At 38.4% G+C, this 16,190-nt stretch overlaps 1 protein-coding gene across 19 annotated transcripts in view; it reads right to left on the bottom strand.

Moving 5' to 3' along the window:
* Positions 1 to 16,190, bottom strand: part of DGKH (diacylglycerol kinase eta) — a 218,027-nt gene that overhangs the window by 78,357 nt on the left and 123,480 nt on the right. For 16 of the 19 annotated variants that reach the window (XM_036300984.1, XM_036300979.1, XM_036300975.1 and 13 more), the window contains 5 exons: positions 15,683 to 15,787; positions 15,289 to 15,421; positions 5,775 to 5,881; positions 4,990 to 5,115; positions 256 to 358 (listed from right to left, as the gene is read on the bottom strand). In XM_036300984.1, the coding sequence (XP_036156877.1) occupies positions 256 to 358; positions 4,990 to 5,115; positions 5,775 to 5,881; positions 15,289 to 15,421; positions 15,683 to 15,787 (574 nt within the window). Of the gene's footprint in view, positions 1 to 255; positions 359 to 4,989; positions 5,116 to 5,774; positions 5,882 to 15,288; positions 15,422 to 15,602; positions 15,788 to 16,190 lie in introns of those variants that run through there. The other 3 variants (XM_036300992.1, XM_036300993.1, XM_036300995.1) reach the window with 3 other exon arrangements.

The following is a 16,190-nucleotide window of genomic DNA, read 5'->3' as shown; positions in this document are numbered from 1 at the left end:
TGATCTTATTTGCTGAAATGTAAAATCTAAAAGTCTTATACACAGAAAGTTCACCAATGTGTTAATAGCTATATAAAATTTTAATTTTAAAATGTTCTTTTAAAAATTAAATGTACTGTTCAGCAATTTAAATAGAATTAGTATATAAAAACGGATAAGGATAACAGTTATAATTCTATTTTTTCTAGGAAAATAAACGTACATATCAACTTTCAATATATCGGAAATATACATACTCACACCATTGCTACATACCATCAGAATCAGTGCTGTTTAGTGCAATTGGAGGAATTATAGACACTTTACATTGGCCAAGTGGACATACAGGATGGTATAAGTCTTTGCAGGCAGTGTGTACCTAATAACAAACAAATAAATTTTTAAGAATCATAAAAACAAATCAATATTTACTTATAAGTTATAGCTAAGAAACTGATACTTTGAGGATCAACTACATCACAAAATGTTCAGTAATTCATAAATTTAGTGGCACAATATTTATGCTTCTAAACCAGCCGTGGGCAAACTACGGCCCTCGGACCGGATCTGGCCCGTTTGAAATGAATAAAACTCAAAAAAAAAAAAGACCGTACCCTTTTATGTACTGATGTTTACTTTGAATTTATATTAGTTCACACAAACACTCCATCCATGCTTTTGTTCCGGCCCTCCGGACCAGTTTAAGAGCCCATTGTGGCCCTCGAGTCAAAAAGTTTGCCCACCCCTGTAATGGGCTAATCTTTTTAGAGATGGGAATTTGATTTTGTCTGTGAAGTATATTTTCAAGATTGTCTCAGGCAAGTAGTATATAGTCAATGAATGCTTGCGAAGGCCAGGAGAGGGCCAGAGGAGGAAAGGGAGGCAAGAGAGGGGAAGGAGAGAAGTGACCAGTAACATCAATATCATTGTCCATTAAAAAACTGATGACATCTACCTTATAAAATTCTTACAGAAAGCCACCAAATTTTGATGGACATACAAAACGTAATTTTGCGCTCTAGCTGGTTTGGCACAGTGGATAGAGCATTGACCTGCAAGGGTCCTAGGTTCATTTCTGGTCAAGGGCACAAGCCCGGTTTGTGGGCTCGATCCCCAGTAGGGGACGTGCAATGATGATTCTCTCTCATCATTGATGTTTCTCTCTTTCCCTCTCCCTTCCTCTCTGAAATCAATAAAAATATATTTATGAAACAAACATAATTTTGCTACAATCCTACGTATGTTCTCTGACAGAATGCTGAGTTCAGTAGGCCACGTGTTGAAACAGCATTTAATTAAATATTTTAAAACTTTATTCCATATCAAGAAAGAGGAAAGAAATGCCCAACATAACATGAAATCAGTGGGAAGTGCATCTGTGCTGGACTGCATGAGGACAGGGCCTCTGACTGCAGTCAGGGCAGGAACTCAGCGGGTGGCCAGGGGGCTAGAGGTAACGGGGCGAGGAGGTAATAACAGCTGTGAGTGCTGACCTTAGCACTGGGTGACGCTGTCCAACTATGACAGTGATTGCCTGGCCTTCGGGCTGCTTTGTTTGTTTTGAGTCTTGGAAGTCAGCTCTCCCAACACCCCCAAGAGGGTGGGAAAAAACATTGCTTTCATAAGTATGGTGTAGATCAGCAAATGTAAGAGAAGTGAGCGTGACATGTTGATTTCATAATGAGATTAATTCCATAGGCCACAGAGGAAAATAAGTCCTATAATATTTTATTCAAGCCTAATAAGTAATCTGTGTTCCTTTTCTTTTTCATTTATTTACTGGAAGCCCGGTGTACGATATTCGTGCACTTGGGGGGAGGGGGGGAGGGCGGGGGGGAGGAGGAAGGGGTGTGTTTCTCAACCCGGCCTGTGTCCTCTTGCTGTCCAGGACCCCTGGGAGATGCCCACTCCCCAGGGGGCCTAAGCCGGTAGGAAGACATCCCCCAAGAGGTCCTTAGCATTGCCTCGGAGACAGGACAGGCTCCCACCATTGCTACTGCACTCGCTAGCCATGAGCCTGGCTTCTGGCTGAGCAGCGCTCCCTCTGTGGGAATGCACTGACCACCAGGAGGCAGCTCCTGCGTTGAGTGTCTGCCCCTGGTGGCCAGTGTGTGTCATAGTGACTGGTCGTTCAGCCATTCAGTCAATTTGCACATTAGCCTTTTATTATATAGGATTTTAATACTCCTCACCTGAGTGAGGATATTTTTTCCATTGATTTTAGAGAGAGTAAAAGGAAGGAGAAGGAGAAGGGGGTGTGGAGAGGGGAAGAGAGACAGAGAACAAGGGGGGGGGGAGGAGGAGAGGAGAGAGAAACATCGATGTGGATGTGACAGAGACACATCAACTGGTTGCCTCCCAACAGCCCTGGTCGCAGGAATGGGACCTGCAACCCAGGTACATGCCCTTGACCTGGAATCAAACCCAAGAACCTCAGATGTGCAGGCCCTAACCACTGGAAAACACAAGCCAGGACTCCTTATCATTTTTAATTTGAACATGATTCTCTTTGTCCTCCTGCTTGTATTATTCTTCCTCAGTTGCCTCTTTTTTTTTTTTCCTCTCACCCAAGGATATGATTGTTGATTTTAGAGAGAGGAGGAGAGAGGCAGGGGGGGGGGGGGTGAAACGGGGGACACTGATATGAGAGAGAAACATTGATCAGTTGCCTCCTGTATGGGCCCTAAATGGGAATAGAACCCGCAACCTTTTGGTGTATGGGACGATACTCCAACCAACTAAACCACCGGCTGGGGCTCAGTTGCCTCTTTTGTCAGCCATAGGCATTACTTTTTATTTCTCTTATCCCATTTAATATAATATAGACTATTTAATATAAACTAGCTCTCCTTGGAGTCTTAGTGCAACCCCACCCCTAAAACCCTCTTTTGCCATTCCTTATTTTAAAGGAGTGCTCCCTAACCAAGAGTTTAAATTTTCATTCCACCTAAGATGTCTTTTTGGGGAACAACCAGTGATATATGCACCTACTGCTATTTTTTTTTTTTAATATATTTTATTGATGTTTTACAGAGAGGAAGGGAGAGAGATAGAGAGTTAGAAACATCGATGAGAGAGAAACATCGATCAGCTGCCTCCTGCACATCTCCTATTGGGGATGTGCCCGCAACCCAGGTACATGCCCTTGACCGGGATCGAACCTGGGACCTTTCAGTCTGCAGGCCGACGCTCTATCCACTGAGCCAAACCGGTTTCGGCCCTACTGCTATTTTTATCACTCCACATTTACTAAAGTCTAATTTCTCTACTTCAAGAACTTCAGCTTTTTTTTCTAACTTTTTAAAAAGAAAGATCACATATGATGAAGTTATTTTCTAAAAGTATTATATAAATTGTTTTTACCTGCAATATACAGGTTTCTACTTGTATTTAGTCAGTAGTTTTTAAACTTTAGGTAGGAGTAAATTAGGTTTTTTATTTGCTCATTCTACTTGCCCTCACCTTTAATGTCTTTTATAGAAAAGGTCATTCCTAAATTTCTTTTCCCTCTTTCTTCCCTGACAAACATAAGTGCCACCTTATTGTGAAATCATTCCTCCCCACTCTGTCAGTTAGATGTGTTGGTTGCTGGGCTACTGTCGCCTTTGTTACACCTGTCTTAGTCTATACTTCCTATAAACTCTCATTTTTCTGTTAATATATTATTTTGCCTTTAAAATACGATTTTTAACAGCAGAATATTTGGTGTCTAAACACAGTCATCTAGTTAAAAACCAAACCATAGTTCTACATCCCTAATGAGTCAACTCCTAATTTTCCACCTATTGTCCAGTTTCTGGACATGGTTTTACATATTCTGTAAAAATAGTGAAGTTGGAATTTTTATCTTCTACTTTTCTCATTTAACATTGTTATATTTTTTCAGTTTTGTCCCATTTTTACATATTTTTTATTCCTTTTAAAACTATCTGTGCATGCTTGTTTTTCTAAAATTGATTTGGATTGTTAATTATTATAAATCATATTAGAAAATTGTCCAAAATTGGGTCATCACCAGAACAAGAATTAAATTTTGGTTATTTTCCCAAAAGTTTATAGATACATGTTAAATTAATATACTAGTTTTCTAAAAGGACTAATGAAATAACAACATATTAAGTAAGTGCTTCATGAAATTTCTGCTTTTATGGTTAGAACTTCTTTTTTTCAATCCTCACCTGAAGACATGCTTAGAGAGAGGAAGAGAGAGAAACATCGATCAGTTGCCTTCAGTGCACTCCCAACTGGGGATCAAACCCACACCCAGGCATGTGCCCTGACCGGAATTGAACCAGCAACATTTTGGTGGACAGGACAATGCTCCATCAACTGAGCGACTCTGGCCAGGCTGGTTAGAACATTTAAAGGCTCTCAAGGTGAGTTCATAAAGTATCCTAAGTTGCCTGCCTGGGTCCTGCTTAATAAGTACGTTAGCCCTGTGTTTTTTGTTCTCAATAGTTATTCTGAGTGACCTTGAAACTTTGTGTCTACGTTTACTTCGCGCCTCTGATGTACATCACTTTTCAAGATGAGTGTGTAATAGGTCCTTTTCCTTTTCCTTTTCCTTGCAAGGCCAGAGAAACTAGGCATGGATGTACTTGTAACTATAATAACATGAAAATGTTATGAAAGAGGTGTGAATACAAAGCTACAGGATCATTGCAAAACAAGTGGACATAAGACAGATTTTGCTTATTTTCATTAGATTGTATAAGAATTTTATAAGGTAGATGTCAGGCCTGAAAAATAGCAAACCACCTAGTGTGACTCAAGCATAATGAAAAACAATAAAACTGTGGGAAAGAGGCCTTTAGACAAAGGAAACATATGATAAGTATTACAAAAAGGTTATGTAAAAAAGTAACCAGACTGGGAGGGATACACTTTTAAAAAGATAAATATTACAATGGGTGTGTGTGCTATCCAGCTCTGCTACGCCATAAATTCTTTGCCTCTAAATCACATACACGTAAAAGTGATGAAAAGAAGCTAATTAAAAAGGACTCTCACCATCATTTTACACCAAAGGCATTTCCAATCTTGTAGGCGAAGAACGCTGCCACACGTTTTGTCACAGACAACACACTTGGCACTCACAGGCAAGTTACCCTCTAGCCACTGGTGAGGCATAGCCACCTGTGCAGCAGGAGTAAAGCACAGTCAAATTAAAGACTGTGGAGGACACCATTCTTACCCTAGGAAGATATACAATCGAATCTTACTCTAAGAAATCAATAATATGTATCACTCATAGCATACGTTCATTTACCCCAGATTTATTGAGCATGTACTATGTCCTAAGCACTTTAGAGGTACAAAGATACATATGGCTAAATCCCTGGCCTTCAGGATTTGTAGTCTAGTTGAGGAGAAAGGCATGTAAAAGGCATTATCACAGGGGTCACAAAGTGCTACCAGATATTTGTATGCAAGGTGCAATGGAGGCAAGATTTTGAAGGAGGGGCACCGTTGAGAGGAGACCCCGAAGTCTGCGGAGTTAAGATCTGAGTAAACAGCTGAGCTAAGCCTTAAAAAATATCTTAGTTTGTCAGATAAGGCTCCGCAGCACCAGCCCAGCACCATTCTTAAGTCCTATTCACATTTCCCTTAAACTTTAAGAGCTGAAGGAACCTGGTAGGGACCTAATTGAAAATAAAAACTCATAATTAACCAAATGTTTCCATTTTTAAGACTAATAGTAAACCCTCCCATGTAGATCTGTCAGTATTTTCCCCGGGACAGAAAGTAAAAGAGAAGAGGTGCTGGGAAGGGGTCAGAGACAGAAGAGGGCTTACCCCATCCTCGTCCTCTATGATGTCCTTCCCGATGGAGGCCAGAGTCGTCCACTTGCAGTTATTTGTGGCCCTCACTGCACACCTTTTGTGGGCCTTGAATTTACACACTAAAAACACACAGGAAACCATTTCCAAATGAGTGTGTACTTTTAGACCAACAATTAAAGAAAATCACAGTATAAAATTTTAAAGGGGTGGGGGATAGAAGGAAAAGTATATTTTAAAAAGTTTAAATTACTTTTTAACAAATAGCAATGGTACTCTATAAAGCAAATATGGTTATGTATGTATGAAGCACTCTGACCAAGCTATGAATTGCTACTTACATTCCATTTAATCATAGAAGAAAAACAGAAAGGAAATAAATGCAAAATAATTAGTTCTTGAGGAGAAAGGAAACAAATTCAGAATTACACGGGTGCTAGTAACATCCTATTTCTTATTCTGAGGGCTAATTACATAAATGTGTTCAGTTCGTGAGAAAGCGAATGAGCTGAACACTTCTGATACTTAAAATAAAAAGTGTGAAAATACCATTGAGGTAAGAACAAGATAATTCAAAGGAGTTTTAAATTGCAAGTATGTCAAGAAACTATCTAGGCATCATGGGAAACAGGTTGATAGGGGTCACAAGGATGGCCCTGTCCTTTGAAAGTACTGTGTTGGAATGACTACACTATCATGTAGAGAAAGAAATGGATGAAGTGATATTCCCACTACATGCATCACTAATTCCTCCCAGTCAAATTACCACAAAGGAGCCTATAAAACAACAACAACAAAGAGACACTGAGTACTATCCAACATCAATGAAAGAAACAAATAAATTAAAAGACAGTCTGTGTTCATGGACTGGGAGAGTTAATATTGTTAAAATGTTCATATTACCCAAAGCAATCTAGAGATTCAATGCCCATCAAAATTCCAATGGTATTTTTCATAGAACTAGAACAAATAATTCTAACATTTATATGGAACCACAAAGACCCCAAATAGCCAAAGCAACCTTGAGAAAGAAGAAAGCTGGAGGTATCGTGCTCCCTGATTTCAAACTACAAGGTGAGGCAAAGGTTTACAATTGCTCAATTAGAACCTAATGTAATAATTAATAAATAATAATACAAGAATAAACTCTGTGTTTCACGTGTTCACATCTGTACCTTTGCCCCACCTTATATATTACAGAGTTGAAGTAATTAAAACAGTATTGTATTGGTGTAAAACTAGACATATAGATCAATGGAACAGAATAGAGAGCCCAGAAATAAACCCATGCCTATATGATCAATTAATTTACAACACAGGAGCCAAGAATATACAATGAGGAATGGAGAGTCTCTTGGATAAATTGTGTTGGGAAAATTAAACAGCCACATGCAAAAAATAATAAAACTGGACCACTATTTATATCATGTACAAAAATTATCTCAAACTAGATTAGACTTAAATGTAAGACCTGAAACCATAAAACTACCAGAAGAAAGGATAGATTGTAAGCTCCAAGAGAGACTACATCAAACTATAAAGCTTCTGCACAGAAAAGGAAACCAGCAACAAAATGAAAATGGCAATCTAGTGAGTGGGAGACAGTAAATGCAATATATCTGGTAAAAGGTTAATATCCCAAATATATTAACAACTCATATAACACAATAGCGAAAAAAACAATCCGATTTTAAAAACGAGTAGAGAATCTCTCAGGTGACATCTTTCCAAGTATGACATACAAATGGCCAAAGGTACATGAAGAATTTCTCAACAGCACTAATCATCAGGAATCCTATCTAATTAAGAGGGAATATGCAAATTGACCATCACGCCATTACAAATATGGCAGCACCCATAGCCACAAGATGGCGACGCCCAGTCCCCTCAGTCGAGGTGCAGGCAAGCCTCGGATGGCAGCTGCCCAGCCACCTAGGCCGTCCGAGGCTCAGGTAACCAGGGCCGGCCGAGGCTGGTGCTGCTGGCAGTGGCAACAGCAGAGGTGTGATGGGGAGTTGCCTTCCCCTAATTGCCGGGTCGCCTCCCGCCCCTGAGGGCTCCCAGACTGTGAGAGGGGGAGGCCAGGCTAAGGGGCCCCCCTCCAGTGCATGAATTTTCATACACCAGGCCTCTAGTATGTAAAATAAAAACTACAATGAAATATCACCTCACACCTGCTAGAATGGCTATTAGCAAGAGATAAAAAAATTACAAGTGTTAGCAACGATGTGAAGAAAAGGGATCCCTTGTGCACTGTTGGCAGGAATGCAAATTGGTATAGCCACTATGAAAAGCAGTATGGAAGTTCCTCAAATTTTTAAAAACAGAACTACCATATGATACATCCATCCCACTTCTTGTTATTTATCTGAAGAAAATGAAAACACCAACTCAAAAAGATGTCTGCACTTCCATGTTCTCTGCAGCATTATTTACAATAGCCAAGATAGGAAAACAACCTAAGTGTCCATCAATGGGTGAATGGATAAAAAAAATGTAATATATATATGTTATTCAGTCATAAAAAAGAATGAAATTTTGCCATATGAGACAATATGCTAAGTGAAATAAGTCAGAGAAAGACAAATACCATAGCATCTCACTTATATGTGAAATACAAAAAACAACAACGAAGCTCAGAGATACAGAGAACAGATTGGTGGTTGCTAGAGGTCAGGAATGGGGAGGTGGCCAATATGGGTGAAGGGGGTCAAAAAGTACAAATTCCCAGTTATAAAATAAATAAGTCCTGGGGATATAATGCACAGCATGGTGACTATAGTTAATAAAACTGTATTGTATATTTGAAAGTTGCTAAGAGAATAAATCTTAAAAGTTCTCATCACAAGCAAAACAATTTACTAGCATGTTACTATGTTGGTGATGGCAACTAGACTTATTCTGGTAATCATTTTGCAATACATACAAATACTGAAAAAAGGAGAGAGAAAAATAAGAGGAAACAACCAGAAAGAAGCAACATAAATATGAAAAGCAAGTAAACCACAGATTATTTGAATAATTAACCCTGCTTATGAAAATCAGAACTTGACTACTACTAAACTTACCCTTCAAATGACACAAACTATCCAAGTGTTAATGGATACTGATGTTATACAAGTCTGAGTTTTCAGGTAAATATTTAAAAGCAGAGCTCACTTTGGTGGAAATATAAGGCAACTGTTGCTAAATTCTAAATGTAAGGTGGTTCCTTTTCACATGATTTTTAATATCTAACAGTAAACCATTCATAAACAAGAAATGATGGGTTCCACATCATTTTTTAAAGGAAACTTAATGTAATATGAAAACAAAGGGGTCAGGTAAAATAACTAAGATTTACATAATCAAATGTTCAAATACTTCAGGTATCATGAATAACCAAAATATGTATGGTCACTTAAGCTAAGCTGGTTTTTCCTCGTCTAGAGATACTGGACATGGTTCATTTACTAGTACACGCTCTTTTGTGTACATTGACAAATTCTTCCCTGGAAATCATACTGTTTTTGTGATAAATGACTTTGTGACTACAATACAGACTTCATGTAGAATACAACCATTATTCAATTTAATTTTATTGCTGACAAACATTAGTGTAAAAAAGAATACTATAGAAAGTAAGCTTAGTTTGAAAAACAATTTCAGCATTTTGCTCCAATACAAGTGACTATTTTAAAATTATAGTTAGTGTCTCTAGGCCTTTTCATCTGTTATGGTGTTGCTCAAAAATGTGGTCCTAGTTTTAGTTTTATCTGTAGCATAATCCCAGGCTGCTCTTTAAGTACAAGTACTTGACATTAATGGTCAATAACTGTATTCTAAGAGGCAAAGAAGGAAGTAAAAGAGGGCAACAGGGTATAATTTCATGGCTTTTTTTTGTTTTGGGTGTTGTTGTTAATGATCACCCAAGAATTTTTCCATTGATTTTTAGAGAGAGTAGAAAGAAGGAAAGGGGAGAGAGAGAAACACTGATGTAAGAAAGACACATTCTCCCTGATTGGGGTAAGGATGGAACCCGCAATCCTGGTATATGCCCTTGACTGGGAATCAAACCCAAGATGCTGACCGCTCTAACCACTGAGTAAAATCAGCCAGGGCATCATGGCTTTTGAAAATTTTGCTATTAAAATTCAAACAGAACATTAAAATTAAAAATCACAAATTTTTAATAATAAAGTGTATCATGAAATGATTCTTGAAAATTGCAAAGTTGCTTAATATAAAATAATAATAATACAAACCAGACTGTAATTATGGTGACTAAGAAATGATAATGATTAACAGGCACCTTAATTTTGTTAATTAACAATTAAATTTCTCCAAACAAGTTATTCTGAAATAAAGCACTTTTCCCTGACCTGTAAAGCCATTATTTTAAAACTCCAAGACTTATAAAATATACTAACATGTAACAAAATTATGATTTTTTTATTGAAATATTTATTCAGTCTTTACTACACTTTATGTGTTCAACAGTGGTTAAAATAAAATTTCCTAAGCTGATCTATATGATACTGTTGATGAAAAAATCACCATTTAACTTATTTTGTTAAATTGATGCTTAAAAACTATAAAGAATAATTATGCTCTTAAATTATAATTAACATTCTCAATTGATTTGGGGATTACTTACAAAAAGTCTTTTGTCTTCTATTTTTCATATATTTTATGTATGCAAGGCTTTAAAGTAATACTTTTAATTATTTTTCAATATAAACCTAGAAGACAAATCAGGACAGCCTTGTCTTATTGTGAAAAACAACAACCGAAATTAGGGAAATGTAGTATAGCCTCACACAGGGAAGCTGGACTTCATTCTAACACAAAGTTATTCATTGTCACTAGTGAACAAATATTTTTTGTATTTGCATCTTTGTTATAACTTTTAAAGCCTCTTGTATCCTGTGGCTTTAGTTTTACTAAGCAGGTAGTTTATTCAGATTTGGGAAGGGGGGGGGTCTAAAGTTTAAGTATAACATTGATTAAATAAAAATATCCTAAATAGTCACATTCTCATAAAATAAAAAGGCAACTTTTTTGTATGTTCATAAAACCCTTGGGATTTGTAAAACCTCAGCTACAGTTCTAAAAATACTAATGGGCAAAATACTGTAGATTTAAAATTTTTATCAGCAGAGAAAATAAATACTACCATATGTGCCTCTAAAAATAGAATTTAAAAATACAATCATTGAGAATTTTTTAAAAGTCAGGAAGACTTCATTATTAACAGAAAAATATAAAAACACATTTATTTAAACACTTTAAAGTTTTTTTATTTTCACCAGCTGATGTAATTTTCATTTTTTCTGTAAAAATGCTTACAAAAATATTCAGTCATCTCACTATCAATCTCAGTTTCTAAATAAACATATTTAATAATGTCTAACTCTTAAAGAAGAAGGATACCACAGAGTCCCTCAGATCTGATATCACTTTTAGCATTTTTCAAATGAGAGACTAGAAGGGCCTTCAAAATAATGTCATGCAATATCACAGACCGGACAGAAGTCACTCGGAGCTGCAGAAATCCTTTTAAGCTATTAAAGCCATAAAGACCAGTTATATATTTGTTTGCAAGCATTCCTTAAATCTAAAAGTGTTTAATGCCTCCTCCAAATATTCATTTTTATAAATTTTAATGTATCAGGCCATGACACAATCTATAATATTTTACCTGAAAAATTTCTTTTGGAGCACAGTTAAAATTTCTATAATATACTTAACTGGAAAAGTTTTATTACATGTATTCTCTCATTTAGCTTCCATAATGTGTTATGAGATGTAAATGACTACTATCCCCCATTTACAGATGAGGAAATAAAAGTCTGAAAAAGTTAAATTTCCCCCCTGCTCACAATGAAATGCTGGAAGTGAAACAGGAACCCAAGGGTCTAAGTGCAGCGCTCTGTTCTCAACTGCTATATAGCATATTAAATAGCTGAACTAATGACATACCACAAGCTTCTTTAAAATGAATTAAAACTGGACTCTATTTGTATTTAACTATTTAATTATAATAAAGTTATATTCAAAATTACTTAAGATTTTTTGTATTAGAGAAAAAAGCTAGTAATAGTATTATAGATAATTCAAAAAGTAGTACACAATGATTTGATCACTGAGGCACGAAATTAAATAAATCTAAAGAAGTTACTGTGGATTGCTTTGCAGATCCACACAGATTACCCAGGGCCAGTCACAGGCAGCATCTGATATTGACCTGAACCAGAGTCCCTCCCAAGAGGCACCTGCAGCAGCTCATACACTGTGGTCTAGATTGATCCTCATAGTCAACCAGCCTGAGAATTGATCCCACACACAAATGTACCAATAGCGACTTGCTAACCTTGTGAGGCTAACTTCACACAGAGAACAGAAAAGTCTTTTCTCTCACACTTTATTTCTTAGAAGCCTAAAGGGAAAGTTACAAGACTTCCCACCTCCAATATAATCAACTGTGCAATGCAGCCCTTAGATTGATTTGTCAGCAGACTCAAAGGGGTCTTTAGGAGAGAACCAAGATGGCGGCATAGGTTAACGCCGGAGTTTGCTGCCTTGAACAACTACTTCAAAAGTGAAACTAAAAAACGGAACGGACATCACCCAGAACCATAGGAACGCTGGCTGAGTGGAAGTCCTACAACTAGGAGGAAAGAGAAATGCATACGGACACTCAGAGGAGGCGCAGTGCTGAAGTCAAATTCTGAGGTGCGGCGTGCGCGGAGCGGGCTGGCGGCGGAGGGCGCGGTTGGCGTTTTCAATCAGGAGGGAGTCGCAGACTCTGAGCTCCAGATACAGGCGAGTCTTTAGGGACCCAGACTCAAACGGGAGAAGCGGGACTGTCTGGCTTCGGTCGGAGCAAGTGCAGCTTTCTCTCCGAGGTTTGCAGTGGGTGCTGGGACTCAGAGAGGCAGAGCCCCTGGGGACAGGACTGAGAGCCGCCATAACTGCTCTCTCCAGCCCACCCTGTTGATCCTGTGCGACCCGCCCTGCCCAAGCCCTGCACAGAGGCATTTGCCGGATAGCCTCAGGCAAAGGCTAGATTAGCACCTCCCTAGAGGACAGAAGTTCTCTCACTGCAGACACAGCTGATTCTCACAGCCACTTGGCCTGGAGGTCAAACCCTCCCTGGTAATTAGCTACAACAATCAAGGCTTAACTACAAGACTGCCCACAAAGACCACTAGGGGGTGCACCAAGAAAGCATAACAAAATGCGGAGACAAAGAAACAGGACAAAATTGTCAATGGAAGATATAGAGTTCAGAACCACACTTTTAATGTCTCTCAAGAACTGTTCAGAAGCCGCCGATAAACTTAATGAGATCTACAAGAAAACTAATGAGACCCTCGATGTTATGATGGGGAACCAACTAGAAATTAAGCATACACGGACTGAAATAACGAATATTATACAGACTCCTGACAGCAGACCAGAGGAGCGCAAGAATCAAGTCAATGATTTGAAATGCAAGGAAGCAAAAAACACCCAACCGGAGGGGCAGAATGAAAAAAGAATCCAAAAATGCGAGGATAGTGTAAGGAGCCTCTGGGACAGCTTCAAGCGTACCAACATCAGAATTATAGGGGTGCCAGAAGATGAGAGAGAGCAAGATATTGAAAACCTATTTGAAGAAATAATGACAGAAAACTTCCCCCACCTGGTGAAAGAAATGGACTTACAGGTCCAAGAAGCGCGGAGAACCCCAAACAAAAGGAATCCAAAGAGGACCACACCAAGACACATCATAATTAAAATGCCAAGAGCAAAAGACAAAGAGAGAATCTTAAAAGCAGCAAGAGAAAGAAACTCAGTTACCTACAAGGGAATACCCATACGACTGTCAGCTGATTTCTCAACAGAAACTTTGCAGGCCAGAAGGGAGTGGCAAGAAATATTCAAAGTGATGAATACCAAGAACCTACAACCAAGATTACTTTACCCAGCAAAGCTATCATTCAGAATTGAAGGTCAGATAAAGAGCTTCACAGATAAGGAAAAGCTAAAGGAGTTCATCACCAGCAAACCAGGATTATATGAAATGCTGAAAGGTATCCATTAAGAAGAGGAAGAGGAAGAAAAAGGTAAAGATACAAATTATGAACAACAAATATGCATCTATCAACAAGTGAATCTAAGAATCAAGTGAATAAATAATCTGATGAACAGAATGAACTGGTGATTATAATAGAATCAGGGACATAGAAAGGGAATGGACTGACTATTCTTGGGGGGGAAAGAGGTGTGGGAGATGCGGGAAGAGACTGGACAAAAATCGTGCACCTATGGATGAGGACAGTGGGTGGGGAGTGAGGGCGGAGGGTGGGGCGGGAACTGGGAGGAGGGGAGTTATGGGGGGGAAAAAGAGGAACAAATGTAATAATCTGAACAATAAAGATTTAATTAAAAAAAAAAGAATTTGGATGAAAAATAAAAAAGAAGTTATGAATTTTCTCTTGCTAATCATTAATGTACTTCCTTTACGTGGTCATTGTTCTTAAATTTCAAAATAATCCACAAATCCTTTTATAAAAACAATAGCATAGGCTTTATTTTTAGAAAACTTTAAGGAAATTAAAAGGATGGCATCAATTTAAATGAAACATAAATGAAATAAAACAGCGTTTAAAACAATCTATATATATAAAAGCCTAAGCAACGGTTTGACCAGTAACTATGATGTGCACTGACCACCAGGGGGCAAATGCTCAACATATAGGCATGGAAACATGAAACAGACTGATGAATCTCAGAGGAAAGTGGGGAGGGAGGAGGGCAGGAAGAGATTAACCATAGGTCTTATATGCATACTAGAGGCCCATGGGGTCCCTCAGCCTGGCCTGTGGGGATCTAGGCAAAACCAGCTCTTCAACACCCCCCAAGGGGTCCTGGATTGCGAGAGGGTGCAAGCCAGGCCAAGGGACCCCACCAGTGCACGAATCCGTGCACCAGGCCTCTAGTGCAGCGGTCACCAGCCTTTCGGATCTCACAGACCACCAGTGGTCTGTAGACCACCAGTTGGCGACTGCTGCTCCAAAGGTTTCCTTAAACCAGCAGTAGCCAACTTTTTGGACCTCATGGACCACCAGTTGGCGACCGCTGCTCTATTGCAATATAAGTAACAATTGGAAATTCTGCCAAAGAGTATATAGCATCCTCACAGAAAGTTTTGTACTCCATAATCAATCGGAACAGAAAAAGAATACTAGAAAACTGGGATAACACACTAAGTCTAAAGAACGTTTTTTTTAATAAGTAGTTCCTAGTTCCTCAGGAGACAAATGCTACATTTTGATTTATACTTCCTTTCAAATGATTTTATATTATCTTTTCCTGAGCCAAACGTTTCCCAAGATAGTCCACTGTAAGTCACTGTAAAACATCAACACTCTGTTCCCACTGAGGTGCTCCCAGCTACTACTTCCACCCAAGGGAAATGGTGGGTTTTCTCTGTTCACTTCTCAAAAGTACCAATGGCGGTATGGTCAGGTCTGAGGACAACACATGTTGGATGCTACAGTACCTTCGCAGGACAGGCCATGGGAGGTGACTCCGGAAAGGCTCTCTCGGCACACGTTACAGAAAGTGGGTCGGGCATGGGAGCAGGCGTACCAGTTATGCATCCCTGAGAAATGTTCCACATTAAACTGGGCCACCTGGAAATGAGACATTAGCACAGATTTGCCAAACAAGTGAACAAAACTACAGATACTTAATATTCAGAAGGTATATAGTTATGATTAAAATTTCAAACCCATATTTTAAAAACAAAACCTTTTTAAGTAAAAAGAATGCAGTATCAGGCTTAAACAAGTTGCTGAATGACTCTATACGTACCTATTTTTGCAGAATACAGCGTTAGCTCTTCAATTAGCATTCTCTAAGAACACGAGATGACAGAAGAGCTGTTACTTTACCTCATAAGGCTCTCTGGTCTGTACAGACTTCAGTGAGCTGATCCAATCCTCCATCTCCTTTCTGTTCTCAGCGCACAGCATTAGTCTTCTGAATGGAGTGATTATCTGAAAGGTATAATTCAATCTAAATGATTGTTAAAGACCAACAAGAGAGATTATTGCAAAACCTTATTTCCTTGCTAAAGAAAGAATTGCTGTAAAGTAAATGAGTTTAGTTCTCTGAGTATGACACAATGTGGTCTAGGTAAGAAAAATTCTAAGGAACCTTTTATGATTCTGATCTCATTGCTATGTATTTATCAGGCTTTTGAGACCCTTACCAAAGGCTTTGAACCCAAATAAACAATGAATTCATATTTCATAAAATATACCTTGAAAATTACTTTTAAATATCCTTCAAAATAATTCATGGTAAGCTTAGATTGAATGCATAGCTATCAGTGCGGAATTTTTAAAAAATGAAAATCAAAAGAATGCACCATTAAATGGTTTTGTAATTGGCGTAGAA

This window comes from Myotis myotis, unplaced genomic scaffold (genome assembly GCF_014108235.1).
Source record: "Myotis myotis isolate mMyoMyo1 unplaced genomic scaffold, mMyoMyo1.p scaffold_m19_p_3, whole genome shotgun sequence".
NCBI lineage: Eukaryota > Metazoa > Chordata > Mammalia > Chiroptera > Vespertilionidae > Myotis > Myotis myotis.
The sequence above is the reverse complement of the archived record's forward strand: the minus strand, read 5'-3'. Positions and strand labels throughout refer to the sequence as shown.